At 49.7% G+C, this 17,095-nt stretch overlaps 1 protein-coding gene across 2 annotated transcripts; it reads right to left on the bottom strand.

Moving 5' to 3' along the window:
- Nucleotides 1-367: 367 nt before the first annotated feature.
- cdc27 (cell division cycle 27) lies at nt 368-16,792 on the bottom strand. 2 transcript variants are annotated; one of them, XM_070847877.1, is made up of 20 exons: nt 16,644-16,792; nt 14,326-14,401; nt 14,067-14,214; nt 13,731-13,856; nt 13,533-13,630; nt 13,240-13,385; nt 11,921-12,141; nt 11,632-11,731; nt 5,840-5,949; nt 5,611-5,710; nt 4,779-4,959; nt 4,502-4,674; nt 3,967-4,119; nt 3,693-3,773; nt 3,485-3,612; nt 2,814-2,931; nt 2,563-2,691; nt 2,310-2,384; nt 2,067-2,205; nt 368-751 (listed from the first exon to the last, which is right to left on the bottom strand). In XM_070847877.1, exons 1-20 carry the CDS (start codon nt 16,668-16,670, stop codon nt 660-662), a joined length of 2,421 nt encoding a protein of 806 aa, XP_070703978.1. In that variant the 5' UTR covers nt 16,671-16,792; the 3' UTR covers nt 368-659. The 2 variants fall into 2 exon arrangements, with proteins under 2 accessions (XP_070703978.1, XP_070703979.1); XM_070847878.1 differs by having other exon boundaries at nt 2,076-2,205; nt 16,644-16,790.
- Between the last annotated feature and the right edge of the window lie 303 nt (nt 16,793-17,095).

Here is a 17,095-nt window from a genome sequence, read left to right as displayed (position 1 = left end):
TTAAAGTGCTTTGTACCAATAAAGTTTCTCTTGAATGGGACCTGCGTGTGTTTTAACTTGTTCCACATGTTCACGTGTTCTATGTGATCACGTTTGAGGACATTTGTTCATTCTTACCCAATGATGTGTGGCGGGTTTTCGTCTGATCATGTGGTGGCCATTTTTTCCCCAGACGCTGAACTTCACTTCCTGTCTCCTCTGTAACTCCTCCCCCTGAAACATGTCAAACTGATCCAGTGACAAAAACAGGTAATGACAGGAAGCTGCAGCTCCTTCACAATAAAAGCCTGACTACAGAGAGCAGATGGTCTGCTCAGTGTACAGCTGCTCGATTGGCAGTTGGAAACAGGAAGCAGACAGACAGCTGTGGGCGGGGTTTACATGTTTTTATTGGTTTATTTCCATAACGATGATAAAAAGAACATAAAAAACAGCTGTGATGTCAGAGGACAAACTCGATGACATACGAGGAAGAGGAGGGGCGGGGCTTCAGAACAGCAGCAGTCTGTTTCAGCCAATCGGAGGGCAGGGAGGAGGGCACGGGCGGAGCTACACCAGAGAGCCATCTCTCAGAATGTTGCCTAGCAACATTACTCCTCCGGCCAATCAGGAGACGGCCTGGGTCGAGCAGGGGGCGGGGTTTGACTGTGAGGGTGGGGCTAAAGAACATCATCACTCTCAGCCGTGTGGAGCTGCGTGTCATCGGCGTCTGTCATGATGCTGCTGTCCTGACTGTCGTCCACTTCGGCAGCTAGACAGGTAGAGAGACAGACAGTTGGAGAGACAGACAGGTAGATTGGGCGTTGCTGTAAGCATGCTTTAATAATCCACAGTATCAACTATCACTCTTACATTCATACATGGAGTTCCAGTGCGCATGTGCGGAAGTATATGCTGCCTGTTACGATTGCTCCTGCTTGTTTTCTTTGTTTTTCTTACTTTTAACTATCTTTTTAATTATTTGTTTTACTTTTTTGCTGGTAATATGTTTTTAAGACGTTCCCTCCCCAATACATGCTGGTGGAGAGAGCTCTTGTCATCTTTTTGCTGTGAAAGTACTACTTTAACTCTGCCGGGTGGCCGTTGGTAGCCGTTTTGGCTACACGAGTGATCAGCTGATCGCTCTGAAACCTGCTGGTATCTTGACCACGAGATCTTCACAAATTCCAGAAGAATTGTGGAGGAAAACACACCGAGGTTGCAGAGGAAAGAAGAACCAGGTGGCGTATGGAGAAAAAGAAATCTAAACCCTGTCTCCCCATCGTTACTATGGGCAACGTGAGATCGCTGGTAAACAAGATGGAGGAGCTAACAGCGTTAGCCAGGAGTCAGATGGAGCACCAGGAGTGTAGTCTGGTGTGCTTTTTGGAGACATGGCTGCATCAGGACATTCCCAACGACAATGTTTCCATCGGTGGCTTCCAAACTGTTCGGGCCGACAGGGACTGCACCAGGAGCGGTGAGCGGAAAGGAGGGGGGCCGTTCTGGTGAACAACAGGTGGTGCAGTCCTGCTCATGTTACTATCAAGGAGCTCATCTGCAGCCCGGACATTGAACTGTCTGCTGTTGGTCTGCGTACATATTATCTGCCACGGGAGTTTTCACATGTTGTCATGGTGACTGTTTACATTCCTCCTTCTGCCAACCCAACTTCAGTGTGTGACGTCATCCACTCCGCCACAGCCCGGGTACAGACTCTACACCTGAGTGCACTCACTGCTATCTCTGTCTTCAACCATGTCACCATGGCAAAGGCACTGCCCAACTTCATCCAGTACGTGAACTGTTTCTCCAGAGAGGAGAGGACCCTGGACTCTGGACTCACCTGATTATTATTATTATTATTATTATTATATAATACTGCTCCTCACTGAGTGTACATGTTGTTATATATTATTAGTAGTAGTGGTATTATTTGTATCATTATTATTACTTTTGTGTGTGAAGTTTATTCTTCTTCTTTTTGAGCTGTGTGTAACAAAAAGCAATTTCCCCCTGGGGATTATTAAAGGAATTCTGATTCTGATTCTGATTGCAATACGATCAGAGTACTTTTCACTGTGTACCTGTCTCACCTTCGTCCTCTGGCAGGTACCTCTTGTCGATGGCTTCTTTGATCTGGTTGTTGGCTCCTTTAGGGTCCAGATCCATCGCCCAGCTGAAGTTCATCAGGGCCAGGTGAGTCTGACCCAGCTTCTTATACACCTGAGGACGGACAGACAGACAGGTCTGACCCAGCTTCTTATACACCTGAGGTCAGACAGACAGACAGGTGAAGGGACAGACAGGCAGGCAGACATGCTTGTTACCTTTCCTATGAGGAAGTAAACCAAAGACTCTTTGGGAACGATTTGTTTCAACTCCTCCAACTCCTGAAGAGCCGCCTGCAGACAGACAGGTCATCATGGTGAGAGACAGGCCATGGTACATCTAACCAACACACACACACACACACACACACACACACACACACATACACACACACTGACTACACACAAATTGTAGTCACCGTTATTATACTACCTAATGCTGACTGTGTGGATGTATATCAGTATTGATTACCTTGTACTTGTCATTAGCGAACAGTATGGACGCTCGGTGGAACTTGCAGAGCGGGTTTTTGGGGTCGATCCCGATCGCTCTGTTCAGAGTCTCTAAAGCTGCATCAGACTTCTTCAGAGCATGCTGCACCTGCACACACACACACACACACACACAGAGTCAGCGTTCAGTAGTCCTGCTCTGCAATGGGGGCGATGCTACATGCTAACGGAGCAGTTGTCGTGAATGGAGGGTGCTAGGCGCTAATGTACCACTCCGATGTGACAGAGCAGCACGGAGCTCTGAGGGTTGATGCTCAGCGCCTTCTTGAAGTGGATCTCTGCCAGGTTGAACTTCTCCTGTTTGTAGTAGATCATCCCCAGACCGTACCTACACACACACAGAAATAGACACACATTTTGTGTGGATTAAATGTTTGTGTGTCTTGAATTTGAATTACTGTAGTTACCATGGTAACAGCTTTATTTGTCCGTGGACTCCACACCAGGAAAAGTGATGCTAACGCATCCACACTGATGAAGGATAACTTTCTGTAAACGGCGCTGCAGGTACGACTAAACGTGTTTAGAGTCTTGAGACTAAAACAGGATGTGCAGACACCGTTTCCCTCCGATTTCATTTCAGAAAGTCTCTGTGGAGGCAGTCGTAGGAGCCTTGCTCCGCCTCTCACACGTCACCGTGAGTGGACGCCAACGATCTGTGTGCATGTGGACACGTGAGGTGCTCCACACTCAGCACACCTGTCTGTCAGCGAGGGCAGAGATGTGATTAAGCAACAATTCGACGATGTTGCTTGCTGCCGCCGTCCACTGAGGTAGAGCCGCTGTTAAGCTCGACCTTTGTCGTCATGGGTACAGTTCGGTCCTGTTGTCGACCTAAACAGTGTGCATGTCTTATCAGTTGGTTACCATGGTTACCGTACCATGCGTTGTAGTGCCTGTTGTTGACTCTGATGGCGTTCCGGAAGCAGGCGAGAGCTCGGTCCAACTCCTCCGTCAGAACAAACTCATGACCCAACAGAGTGTAAGCGTAGGCAAAGCCAGGGTCCACCTGAGAGACAGACAGGTCAGAGATAGAGAGACGGCCCCTGGTAATAGTCACCAACAGTCACCGTAGTAACAGCAACTCACCTGGATGGCTCTCTGGAAGAATTTGATGGCGATGTCATGCTCCCTCTGAAGGCTGAAACAGTTTCCTGCTACACACCAGGCCTGCAGAGACACAGACAGGTGGTCAGAGAGACAGGAGTTCACAGAGAGAGACCAGTTAGACAGGGTCATGTCTGTGGACCAGGTCGTACCTGTTGGTCAGGTGTGTGGGTCAGGTGTGTGGGTCAGGTGTGTGGGTCAGGTGTGTGGGTCAGGTGTGTGGGTCAGGTGTGTGGGTCAGGTGTGTGGGTGGTACCTCGGGACAGTTCTTGTCCATGTCGGTCAGGTCTTTGGACAGGGCAGACAGGGCGACGTCCTTCTGCAGGTGCCACAGCGTGGTGGAGTAGATCTCCATCCCCTCCACCCTATAGGACTCAATCCTGCGGACTTCACTGAACAGACGCTCCGCCTACAGACAAACACATCATCACGATATCATCACTCACCTAAACTCAAAACTAACACACCGCTGACCAATCAGGTCACTCACTGCCCCCACCTTCACAGGTGTGGAGGAAGATTTAGGAGTTAGGTCAGTGTGTGTGATATATGTGTTTACTGTGCCTGTCAGGAGCGTGTCACCTGTCCGTCAGGAGCGTGTCACCTGTCCGTCAGGAGCGTGTAAGGAGCGTGTCACCTGTCCGTCAGGAGCGTGTCACCTGTCCGTCAGGAGCGTGTCACCTGTCCGTCAGGAGCGTGTAAGGAGCGTGTCACCTGTCTGTCAGGAGCGTGTCACCTGTCCGTCAGGAGCGTGTAAGGAGCGTGTCACCTGTTTGTCAGGAGCGTGTCACCTGTGTATACTCGGCCAGTTCGAAGTAAGCCCTGCCGACGTGTGTGAGGACCCAGCCGGTGTTGTAGTGCTGGGGGGGGAGGGAGGTCAGGATGTTGATGGCATCTCTGCAGTTGTAGGAGCAAAGCGCCTGGTAACCACGTCCCAGTTCCCGTAGCAACGCCATCACGCTGTCTGCACACAGAGAGACGAGGCTCACATACATGACCACAGTAAAAGAGAGACTTCTTGGGGGGGGGGGGTACTACCGTGCTTTGAGGTATTTGCAGTGTTCCTACCTGCGGCGGCCCTCTGGTACTGGGGGATGCGGGTGTCGGCCAGGCTCAGACTGGGGTCCAGCCTCAGGATGTCCAGACTCTCGTTCAGATTGCTGCTGTTTGACGTCTTGGCTGATTTACATTTAGTTTTCCTGTTCGGGATCTTCGTGGGAAATTTCATCTTTAACTTCTTACTGTTTTCCTACACACACACACACACACACACAGACACACACAGACACACACAGACCCCGTCAGTAGTTCAACGCTGTAGTATTGCAGTAGTATACGGTAGTGCTGCAGTATATGTGGGTAGTGCTGCGGTATTCGTGGGTAGTACTGTGAGTAGTACTGCGGGTAGTACTGCGGTATATGTGGGTAGTACTGCGGGTAGTACTGCGGTATATGTGGGTAGTACTGTGGGTAGTAGTGCGGATAGTACTGCGGTATGTGGGTAGTACTGCGGGTAGTACTGCGGTATATGTGGGTAGTACTGCGGGTAGTACTGTGGGTAGTACTGCGGGTAGTACTGCGGTATATGTGGGTAGTACTGCGGTATATGTGCGTAGTACTGCGGTATGTGTGGGTAGTACTGCGGTATGTGTGGGTAGTACTGCGGTATGTGTGGGTAGTACTGCGGTATGTGTGGGTAGTACGGCGGTATGTGTGCGTAGTACTGCGGTATGTGTGCGTACTACTGCGGTATGTGTGCGTAGTACTGCGGTATGTGTGGGTAGTACGGCGGTATGTGTGCGTAGTACTGCGGTATGTGTGCGTAGTACTGCGGTATGTGTGCGTAGTACTGCGGTATGTGTGGGTAGTACTGCGGTATGTATGGGTAGTACTGCGGTACCTTGGCAGTAGAGCTGGCACTAGTGAACAGTCTGGAGCTTCTTCTGGGCTGGACGTTGGGAGGACCAGACATACTGGGACTGAGGACCTGAGGGGAGCCACTGACAGACAGACAGGTCATCAGACAGACAGACTGACAGGTACCACTGAGAGACAGATGGGCTGTCAGACGGACGGCTACGGATGGAGACCGCCCGTCTCTCTGAGCCTTGACTGGTTGCTATGGTTACCTGGTATGCGGAGCCGAGGTCTGTGATTGGTTGAAGGGGATGGGGAGGACGTCTCTGCTGTTTCCACTCTGACTGAAGACAGACTTTGACTGACTGATCCTGGAGACAGACTGAGAGAGAGACAGGAGTGAGTGGTGTGACTGACAGGTGTGAGTGAGGCAGGAGAGGAGAGAGAGTGAGACAGAGGAGGAGAGAGGGAGTGAGACAGGAGAGGAAAGAGAGATATGAAGGAGGGGGGAAGACAGGGTTGGTTTTCAAAGTCCCTTTATTGAACCATTACCAAAATAAATAGATCACATCTAACATTTCAGGCCAAAACAACAGCTAAAGCAGAACACGGCCGTCAACAACTCAGAGACTTACTTCAGTCACAGATTAACAATCAGCTCTCCATCTCCCCCCACATAGCCCCCACGTGACTGAAAGCCTGCAGATTGTCCATCATTAGATAATAGGAGTGTTCTACCCTCAGTCGGGCTTTCAGCAGTCCCTCCAGAACCGGCACCGGCTCCACACTGCCAGCACCCTGAATCTGGTTCTTGTGAGTTAGCCAAATGGCTAACCAATGGCAGAACCAGATAAAAAAAAAAAATCACCAAAGTGTGTACAGTCCACAGCCTGAAACTTGTCCATGTGGGGAATCGTGAATGACAGCAGCTGACCTCCTCCCACCTGCCAATCCCCCACCACAGGGGTGATCAACAGGGAAGGGATCACACCCTTCACTCCACTGGTCACACAGTGACCGATTACCGATTCACCGCAAAGGTTCTCAGAGGTTGTGGCAGAGAGGTACAGACCTCCTCCACCACTCTGTCAATCAGCCTGACCGAGGTGATGTTGCTGCTTTCTCTCAGGGCGTCCACAGATGTTACCACCACCATCCTGATCAGATGGCCTTCCTGAGGTTAGTTCACAGTGTTTGAGTCGTTCTCAATCTGTGGAAAAACATAGGTTCCTCAAACAATCACATGCCCGGGCTGACTTTTGTAACATGTTCAAAACTGAACATTTGCCACGCCTGCAGTACGGAGCTGTAGAAGGGTTAATCCAGAAAGGTCCATGTCCTCGGATTGTAGGAGGAAAAGCTGCTTATCATAGCCCATTCGCCCAGCTCTCCTCAGCAGCAGACGAGCTGTGTCCAACCAGCTTGGGCCGCCGTTGTACACGTATTGTTGTGCTGTTTGCAGTCTAAATGAGACGAATCTGGACAAGATGTCAGTTAGTCCCTGCCCCCCTTCGGCCACAGGGAGGTAGAGGGCTGCTGTCTGGTGCAGTGCATCCCAGACCAGAAAAAATCCAGAATGGCTCTCTGAATGTCCTCTATCAGACCTCTTGGCAGAGTCTGAGCGATGAGTCCAGGCGACCAACTTATTGGCAACCAGAACTCGTCCCCTATATGACAGCTGGGGTAGCAACCATTTCCATCTAGACACCCGAGCGCACACCTTCTCCTTCACTCCCCCGCAGTTCTTTTTTTGGATGCCCTCAGTGCCTAAATAAACTCCCCTAAACACTTTTAGCCCCTCCTGCCCCCATTCAAGTCCTCCAGGCAGACTGGGCACCGCCTGCTCCTTCCTGAGGCCAAGCACCAAAGCCTCACTCTTTGAGAGTGAGACAGGAGGACAGAGAGAGAGAGAGACGGGCGAGGAGAGAGAGAGTGAGACAGGAGAGGGCAGGTGCTCTGTAAGCATCACTTCCGGTTTGTCGGAGCTTCTGTTCACAGTAAACATCCTAACTGGATCTATTTCAGGCTTCACTGTCACACCTAAACACTCGTGTACATTTAGATCTGAAACTAGCACTCATGTCTCACTGTAGTTATATACTCAGATCACCAGCTAGCTTAAGAAGCTAACCCTCTACGATGGCTTCTCTCTCTCTCCCTCAGTCTCCTGCTCAGTGCCTCAGGTGTAGTTCTTCCTGCCTCCTTTAGTGAACCTGGTACCTGGAATAAATGGAGTCTGTCTGCTGTGCTGGAGGCTCAGTGAGGTGGAGGCTCAGTGAGGTGGAGGCTCAGTGAGGTGGAGGCTCAGTGTGCTGGAGGCTCAGTGTGCTGGAGGCTCAGTGTGCTGGAGGCACGGTTCCACACCATAGAGCACAAATCAGTAGCTGCAGCTAGCCAGCCCCCAGTAGCCGCTGCGGGCCGACCTAGCTTAGCTCCTACTCCCCCGGTGGTTCCCGCGCAGCCAGGAAACCAGGGCGGCTGGGTGACTGTCCGGAGGAAACATAGCCCAAAGGAGAAGCCCACGGTGCACCACCACCTTCAGGTCTCCAACCGGTTCTCCCCACTCAGCGACACACCCGCTGAGAACCAGACTGTGGTCATCAGAAGCTCCATAGTCAGGACCGTGAAGCTAGCGGCACCGGCGAACACAGTGAAGTGCATCCTGGGGGGCCAGAGCAGGAGACACTGAATCACAGCTAACACTGGTGGGGAAGGATGAGCGTGGGTTTGGTAAGATCGTAATTCACGTCGGCGTTAATGACACCAGATTACACCAATCAGAGGTCACTGAAGTTAAAGTGGAGTCTGTGTGTAACTTTGCTAAAACAATGTCAGACTCCGTAGTTTTCTCTGCCCCCCCCCCAACCTGACCAGTGATGACATGTACATCATTTAACCTGTGGAGGTGGAGCCCAGCTAACAATGAGGGCTTCATAGAGAACTGGCAGTCCTCCTGGGGAAGACCTGGTCTCATGAGAAGAGACGGCATCCATCCCACTTTGGACGGAGCTGCTCTCTGATCTAGAAATATGGAGAAGTTTATAAGTCCTAAAACTTGACAATCCAGAGTCCAGACCAGGAGGCAGAGCCGAGACCAGGAGGCAGAGCTGCAGTCCTCCAGGCTTCTCTGCTCCTCCATTAGAACAGTCGCCCTCCAACATCCCATAGAGACTGTGTCGTCCCCCTCAGATCATTCAGATCTATAAAGTCTAACAGGAGAGGAGTTAATAGGTTGGACTATTGTAACTCATTATTATCAGGCTGCCCCAATAAGTCGTTAAAGACTCTCCAGCTGGTCCAAAACGCTGCTGCTCGTGTTCTGACCAGAACTAAAAGAAGAGACCACATTTCTCCTGTACTGGCTTCTCTTCATTGGCTTCCAGTAAAATCGAGTTAGAGTTAGAGTTTAAAATCCTTCTCCTCACCTCCAAGGTTCTTAATGTTCAGGCTCCATCATATGTTAAAGAGCTCATAGTACCATATTACCCCACTAGAGCACTGTGCTCCCAGAATGCAGGTCTACTGGTGGTTCCCAAAGTCTCCAAAAGTAGTTCAGGAGGCAGAGCCTTCAGCTATCAGGCTCCTCTCCTGTGGAATCTCCTTCCAGTTTGGGTTCGGGGGGCAGACACCCTCTCTACATTTAAGAGTAGACTAAAAACCTTCCTTTTTGACAAGGCATATAGTTTAGGGCTGGCTCAGGCCTTAGACCAGCCCCTAGTTATGCTGCTATAGGCTCAGACTGCCGGGGGACTCCTATGGTGCACTGAGCTCCTCTATTCTCTATCCTCCTCTTCCTCTCCATCGTTATGTCTCACGTCAGCCAAATGTCTGCCTCTAACTTGCTACCTCCCCCGGAGCGTTTCTGTGCTTTCTCATCTCTCAGGTTCCTGTGGATCCTGTGGATCCTGGTCCTGGCCCTGCTGATGTGGTTCTCTGGTTCCTGTGGATCCTGGTCCCGGTCCCGCTGATGTGGTTCTCTGGTTCCTGTGGATCCTGGTCCTGGTCCTGCTGATGTGGTTCCCTGGTTCCTATGGATCCTGGTCCTGGTCCTGCTGATGTGGTTCTCTGGTTCCTGTGGATCCTGGTCCTGGTCCTGCTGATGTGGTTCTCCACCAGCCAATGGATGTGCGTCTGTCCAAGGCTCCAGCCTGTCCGTCCTTGGGAGCTGGATCTCTCCTTCACTGTGGTGCTCCCGGAGGTTTCTCTTTTCCCACTGGGTTTTTTGAGTTTTTCCTTCTGGAAATCCGGTGGAGTTCTTCCTCCACTGGGTTCTAATCTAATCTCTGAGCTGCTCTGTGGGGATTCTTGAATCCTTCCTGTTGAAATCCTGAATCTTTGGTCTCTGAATGAAAGAGTTTGTTCTGAGCTGCTCTTTCTGGAAACAGTCTGAGAGAAGCAAGTATGTGTACACTGTGTGTAGTATGTGTATACTGTGTGTGTAGTGTGTGTACTGTGTGTGTAGTGTGTGTACTGTGTGTGTGTACTGTGTGTGTAGTATGTGTACTGTGTGTGTACTTTGTGTGTACTTTGTGTGTACTGTGTGTGTACTGTGTGTGAAGTATGTGTGTACTGTGTGTGAAGTATGTGTGTACTGTGTGTGAAGTATGTGTACTGTGTGTGAAGTATGTGTACTGTGTGTGTAGTATGTGTACTGTGTGTGAAGTATGTGTACTGTGTGTGAAGTATGTGTACTGTGTGTGTACTGTGTGTGTAGTATGTGTGTACTGTGTGTGTAGTATGTGTGTACTGTGTGTGTACTATGTGTGTACTGTGTGTGTACTATGTGTGTGTAGTATGTGTGTACTGTGTGTGTAGTATGTGTGTGTAGTATGTGTACTGTGTGTGTAGTATGTGTACTGTGTGTGTAGTATGTGTGTACTGTGTGTGTAGTGTGTGTACTGTGTGTGTAGTATGTGTACTGTGTGTGTAGTATGTGTACTGTGTGTGTAGTATGTGTACTGTGTGTGAAGTATGTGTACTGTGTGTGAAGTATGTGTACTGTGTGTGTACTGTGTGTGTAGTATGTGTGTACTGTGTGTGTAGTATGTGTGTACTGTGTGTGTACTATGTGTGTACTGTGTGTGTACTATGTGTGTGTAGTATGTGTGTACTGTGTGTGTAGTATGTGTGTGTAGTATGTGTACTGTGTGTGTAGTATGTGTACTGTGTGTGTAGTATGTGTGTACTGTGTGTGTAGTGTGTGTACTGTGTGTGTAGTATGTGTACTGTGTGTGTAGTATGTGTACTGTGTGTGTAGTATGTGTGTACAGTATGTGTGTACTGTGTGTGTAGTATGTGTGTACTGTGTGTGTAGTATGTGTGTACTGTGTGTGTAGTATGTGTGTACTGTGTGTGTGTGTAGTATGTGTACTGTGTGTGTGTGTAGTATGTGTACTGTGTGTGTGTGTAGTATGTGTACTGTGTGTGTGTGTAGTATGTGTACTGTGTGTGTGTGTGGTATGTGTGTACTGTGTGTGTGGTATGTGTGTACTGTGTGTGTACTGTGTGTGTAGTATGTGTGTACCGTGTGTGTAGTATGTGTGTACCGTGTGTGTAGTATGTGTGTACCGTGTGTGTGTAGTATGTGTGTACCGTGTGTGTGTAGTATGTGTGTACCGTGTGTGTGTGTAGTATGTGTGTACTGTGTGTGTGTGTGTAGTATGTGTGTACTGTGTGTGTAGTATGTGTGTACTGTGTGTGTAGTATGTGTAATGTGTATGTACTGTGTGTGTAGTATGCGTGTACTGTGTGTGTAGTATGTGTATGTACTGTGTGTGTAGTATGTGTATGTACTGTGTGTGTAGTATGTGTACTGTGTGTGTAGTATGTGTATGTACTGTGTGTGTAGTATGTGTACTGTGTGTGTAGTATGCGTGTACTGTGTGTGTAGTATGTGTATGTACTGTGTGTGTAGTATGTGTACTGTGTGTGTAGTATGCGTGTACTGTGTGTGTAGTATGCGTGTACTGTGTGTGTAGTATGCGTGTACTGTGTGTGTAGTATGTGTATGTACTGTGTGTGTAGTATGTGTACTGTGTGTGTAGTATGCGTGTGTACTGTGTACCTTCTTGCTGGGGGCTGTTGATTGTGTTTCCATGGTAGCTGAATAGTTCTGTAGATATGTGGGGTCTCCAGGGCTGGGCTCCAGGGGCAGGATGCCAAAACTACACACACACACACACACACACACACACACACACACACACACACACACACACACACACACACACACACACACACACACACACACACACACACACACACACACACACACACACAGGTTGACAGGTGTCCAAAGGGTCGTGGCCTGCAGCGGTAAACTTTAGCTGTACAGGAGCAGCTCTGGGACTCACCTGGGTGTCAGAGGACTCAGAGCAGCAGGGCCTCCCAGTAGACTCCGCCCACTCTTGGGCTTGTTCTGTTTAGCCAATAGGGAGCCAGCTGATGCCATGGAAACCGTGTTACCCAATAGGGAGCCAGTCTCCGGGGAGATGAGGGAGGAGTCGATGTAGGAAACTGACAAATCAGACGTCAGCTTCCCGTTTGATGATTCTAGATTCAATCGGTTCAACTCCTGAAGACAAAAAACACGTATGAGCGATCTGATCGTGCCCCTCAGTCACCTTATCAGTCAATCAATTAACCTGATCAGTTCATCCGATTAGCAATAATATCATCATGTAACCGGATCATGTGACCTGATAGGCTGAACTCATTTTCACGGTTTCTTCGAAGCCAGTAAACCAGTCAATAAACGCGACAGTAAACCAGTCAGTAAACACAACAGCAAACAGTAAACGCGACAGTAAACCAGTCAGTAAACACGACAGTAAACCAGTCAGTAAACGCGACAGTAAACCAGTCAGTAAACACGTCAGTTAACGTGACAGTAAACCAGTCAGTAAACGCGACAGTAAACCAGTCAGTAAACACGTCAGTTAACGCGACAGTAAACCAGTCAGTAAACACGTCAGTAAACGCGACAGTAAACGCGACAGTAAACCAGTCAGTAAACCAGTCAGTAAACACGCCAGTAAACGCGACAGTAAACCAGTCAGTAAACGCGACAGTAAACCAGTCAGTAAACATGTCAGTTAACGCGACAGTAAACCAGTCAGTAAACGCGACAGCAAACCAGTCAGTTAACGCGACAGTAAACGCAACAGTAAACCAGCCAGTAAACACAACAGTAAACAGTAACAGCGACAGTAAACCAGTCAGAAAACGCGTCAGTAAATCAGTCAGTAAACACGACAGTAAACCAGTCAGTAAACGCAACAGTTAAGTTGACAGTAAACCAGTCAGTAAACACAACAGTAAACAGTAACTGCGACAGTAAACCAGTCAGAAAATGCGACAGCTAACACGACAGTAAACACGACAGCAAATGCGACAGTTAACTCGACAGTAAACCAGTCAGTAAACGCAACAGTAAACCAGTCAGTTAACTCGACAGTAAATGCGACAGTTAACCAGTCAGTAAACGCGTCAGTAAAGAAGGTTCTAATGTGGTCGTCAGGGTCGTTTGACGTCATCAGGCTGAAGTCGGACATTCATCTCCTCACCTGTCGGCCTCATATGTGTTTATAGACACTGTTCGATATCAGCCTGTCCAGCATGTAGCTGTAGGTCATGTGACTGTGCTGTAGGTCACGTGAACATGTTAACCCACCAGCGTGTCCTGTGGCGTCTCCATGAGGGCGGTGTCCAGGCGGTGGGAGGAGTTCTGGGCGGGGCTAACAGACGGAGGGGGCGGGGCTACAGAGGAGTTCTGCAGAGATGACAACCTGAAGACCTGATCTGGGTCTGGTTTCTCTCCTGGAACACATGTCAGATGTGTACATACACACACATCACCCGTAAACACGTGATATCTGGAAAACACACACTCAGAGACACACTCTTTTTTTTCACCTGTGTGTGTGTGTGTGTGTGTGTGTGTGTGTGCGCGCGCACGCGCATTACCTAGGTGACAGAGGTTCTGGAAAGGCGACCAGAGGAATGGGTTGAGGGTTAAACTTCTCTGGAAACACTCGGCACCTTTAGCAACACGATCTGTCTTACTGCTCAGAGAGAGACAGGCAGAGAGAGGGGAAACAGGTCAGTAACAGACCAGGACCAGTTACAGACTGGTTTCTCACCAGTAACGGACTGGTTTCTTACCAGTAAATGTGTCCCAGTAGGGACAGCGTGAAGGAGGCGGAGTCTCCAAACTCTGTGATGATGTCATCCTGACTCTTCTGTTTGTTCAGCACTCCACCAATCAGAACCTGTTCTCCTTCAGCCAGCCTGAGAGACAGACAGGTAGACACAGAGAGGGAGAGACAGGAAGACAGGCAGAGACACAGAGGGGGAAACAGGAAGATGGGTAGAGACACAGAGGGTGAGACAGGATGTAAGGATCCACAGCGGTAGATTCATTTTACTAGTTTAATGTGTTTACACACACAGTGTGTGTGTGTGTGTGTGTGTGAGTGGTTGGTGTGTGTGTGTGCTTACTTGCTGAGTTCGACGCAGCACTTCGCCAACAGGAATCGAACCTGCGGTGTGGAGCAGCTGTGAGCCTTCAGCAGTCGGTACGCTTTATATGGCTTCCCAGAGCGGTAATAACATGTAGCCAACAGGTAGAGGGCCTCCTCCGACCTCACTGAGAGACAGACAGATAGACAGACAGACAGGTCAACATGTAGCCAACAGGTAGAGGACATCCTCCGTCCTCACAGACAGACAAACAGATAGACAGACAGACAGGTTTTACCTTCAGCGTAGAGTCTCTCAGCGAGGAAAACAGCGTCCAGGTAGGCGTAGTGGTTCAGAGCCTGCCACACTGCAGCCTGAACAGAGAGAGAGCTTTAATACCAGAGGGACATTAACCAGTCCTGACGCCACATTAACCAGTCCTGACACAATGTCAATCAGTCCTGACGCCACATTAACCAGTCCTGACTCCACATTAACCAGTCCTGACACAACGTCAACCAGTCCTGACGCCACATTAACCAGTCCTGACACAATGTCAACCAGTCCTGACGCCACGTTAACCAGTCCTGACACAACGTCAATCAGTCCTGACGCCACGTTAACCAGTCCTGACGCCACGTTAACCAGTCCTGACGCCACGTTAACCAGTCCTGACACAACGTCAACCAGTCCTGACGCCACGTTAACCAGTCCTGACACAACGTCAACCAGTCCTGACGCCACGTTAACCAGTCCTGACGCCACATTAACCAGTCCTGACACAATGTCAACCAGTCCTGACGCCACGTTAACCAGTCCTGACGCCACGTTAACCAGTCCTGACGCCACGTTAACCAGTCCTGACACAACGTCAATCAGTCCTGACGCCACGTTAACCAGTCCTGACGCCACGTTAACCAGTCCTGACGCCACGTTAACCAGTCCTGACTCCACGTTAACCAGTCCTGACACAACGTCAATCAGTCCTGACACAACGTCAATCAGTCCTGACGCCACGTTAACCAGTCCTGACGCCACGTTAACCAGTCCTGACTCCACGTTAACCAGTCCTGACACAATGTCAACCAGTCCTGACGCCACGTTAACCAGTCCTGACGCCACGTTAACCAGTCCTGACTCCACGTTAACCAGTCCTGACGCCACGTTAACCAGTCCTGACACAACGTCAATCAGTCCTGACACAACATCAATCAGTCCTGACACAATGTCAACCAGTCCTGACACCACATTAACCAGTTGCCAACAGCTGCTGGTTAGTGATCAGACAGACAGGTAACTTGGTCATTGATAAGTCAGACAGCTAGCCTGGTTACTGTGCAGCTGGTCAGCGATCAGACAGGTAGGTAACCTGGTTAGTGATAAGACAGACAGGTCACACCTGGTTAATAATCAGACAGACAGGTAACCTAGTCATTGATAAGACAGACAGTTGTGTTAATGTGAATAAGGAGACTGAACACATGTCAACACAGCAGATAACAATGACAAACACACCTGTGACCGGCGGGTAGTTATCCTGACTAGTTATCCTGACTAGTTATCCTGACTAGTCCTTCACCTGCAGGTCGAACTCCAGGCTGTTTTAACCCGAACCGAACCCTTTCGCTGGGTCTTGGCTGACGTGTTGGCTAACCAGCTGATGGCTAACGCTGGCCATGTTAACCGGCAGCTAACCAGCCGCTAGTAAACTTTGGGCGGCCTGCTGCGGCTGGTCTGGAGACAGACTTTAACCACGACCTGGCGGTTTACCAGCAAACCTCCAGAGGAACATTTCTGCTGACCAAACCCGCTCGGCTAACGGTTAACCGTGCTGCTATCCGCGGTGTTAGCCGGCTAGCAGAACTCTGCTGTTAGCATTTTAGCATTAGCAACGCTGATAATACAAAACTCCATTTACATGTAACCGATTAGTATATCTACGTATCAGCAGACACATACAACTGCTCAGCGGCCTTTCAAACAATCATTTCTCTCCACCCAGATGTTCGGCATACGTGGACTTAAGCAGACACGGCTTGTTTCCAGATAATCTAAACTTTAATAAGTGTTTCAGCTAGCGCTGCCGCCTTCGGCGGCGCATTTTAACCTCGGCCAGAGCGGAGCACCATGAGACTATCATCCGAAATTAATGCTAAATGATTCAACTAAAAGACCATTTCTGTATTGGATCCACGCCGAAGCGACGTGTGGAACCAAGCAAATCAGAAAACGCCACACGAATGACTCCACTCAGTTTCCTTTCGGACCGACACCAAAGGAAACTTTAATCTGACAGGTTTGTAAAAGGAGTCTGGCATGACCTATCTGAACTACAACCAAGCGGACGTTAGCAAGCGAATTAGCATCGTGGTAAAGTCTTGAACCTAACGGTCCTCTGAGAGACCAAACCACTGGAGGGATCGGGTTTTTAACGCCAGTAACACCGACAGGAAAACGCTCCGTGCTGCTAGCGGCGGGCTGCGGGGCCTGTGGCGGGGGGAAGACTCTCACACCGCGGACTGGAGCAGCTGCTGGGGCCGGTACAGAGATGGCAGCACGGGCTTTATAAATACTCTGCTCCCCATGCATGACAACGAACCGAAGATGTGTTTCTACCTGGACAGGTTCCTGCAGCACCGTCATTCCGCTCCCAGGCTCCGTCTATCCGCTCCCGTCGTCTGTTTTCCCTCTTTTCTCTCGACTCTTTCTTCACTTCAGTCTCCAGGAGGAGCTGCGGCCGAAGATTTGAACACACCGACCGTTAACAGCCGAACACAGCCGAAGAATACCGAGGAGGGCAGCAGGCCGAGGCGGAAATGACCGACTGCCGAACGGAATTAGCCGAAGCGGCTACTGCGCTGCCTGGTGGTGGAAGTGATCTATCGCAGGTTAGGGACGCGTTGTGTCGCCCCCCGGTGGAGTCAGAGACAACTCACCTGAGTTTAGCGTCAGACAAGGTGCAACTGGACATGATAACGATGGAATAATGACATTTTATTTTACAGTCTGCGTTCTAACGGAGTCTGGGAGGGTTAGACCTACAGCACAGTAAAGCTGCTCACAGCCTT

This window comes from Pempheris klunzingeri, chromosome 17, assembly GCF_042242105.1.
Source record: "Pempheris klunzingeri isolate RE-2024b chromosome 17, fPemKlu1.hap1, whole genome shotgun sequence".
NCBI lineage: Eukaryota > Metazoa > Chordata > Actinopteri > Acropomatiformes > Pempheridae > Pempheris > Pempheris klunzingeri.
Note: the sequence above shows the minus strand (reverse complement) of the source record. Positions and strands in the feature narration are given on the sequence as shown.

Excerpts from the sequence above, each read along its gene's own strand:
- cdc27 (XM_070847877.1), bottom strand. The coding sequence starts at position 16,670 with ATGACGGTGCTGCAGGAACCTGTCCAG. Across the intron at positions 2,692-2,813 it reads TGCTCTGTCACATCGGAGTG|GTGCAGCATGCTCTGAAGAA; the intron begins GTACATTAGCGC and ends GTGTGTGTGCAG. Across the intron at positions 2,206-2,309 it reads TTTACTTCCTCATAGGAAAG|GTGTATAAGAAGCTGGGTCA; the intron begins GTAACAAGCATG and ends GTCCGTCCTCAG.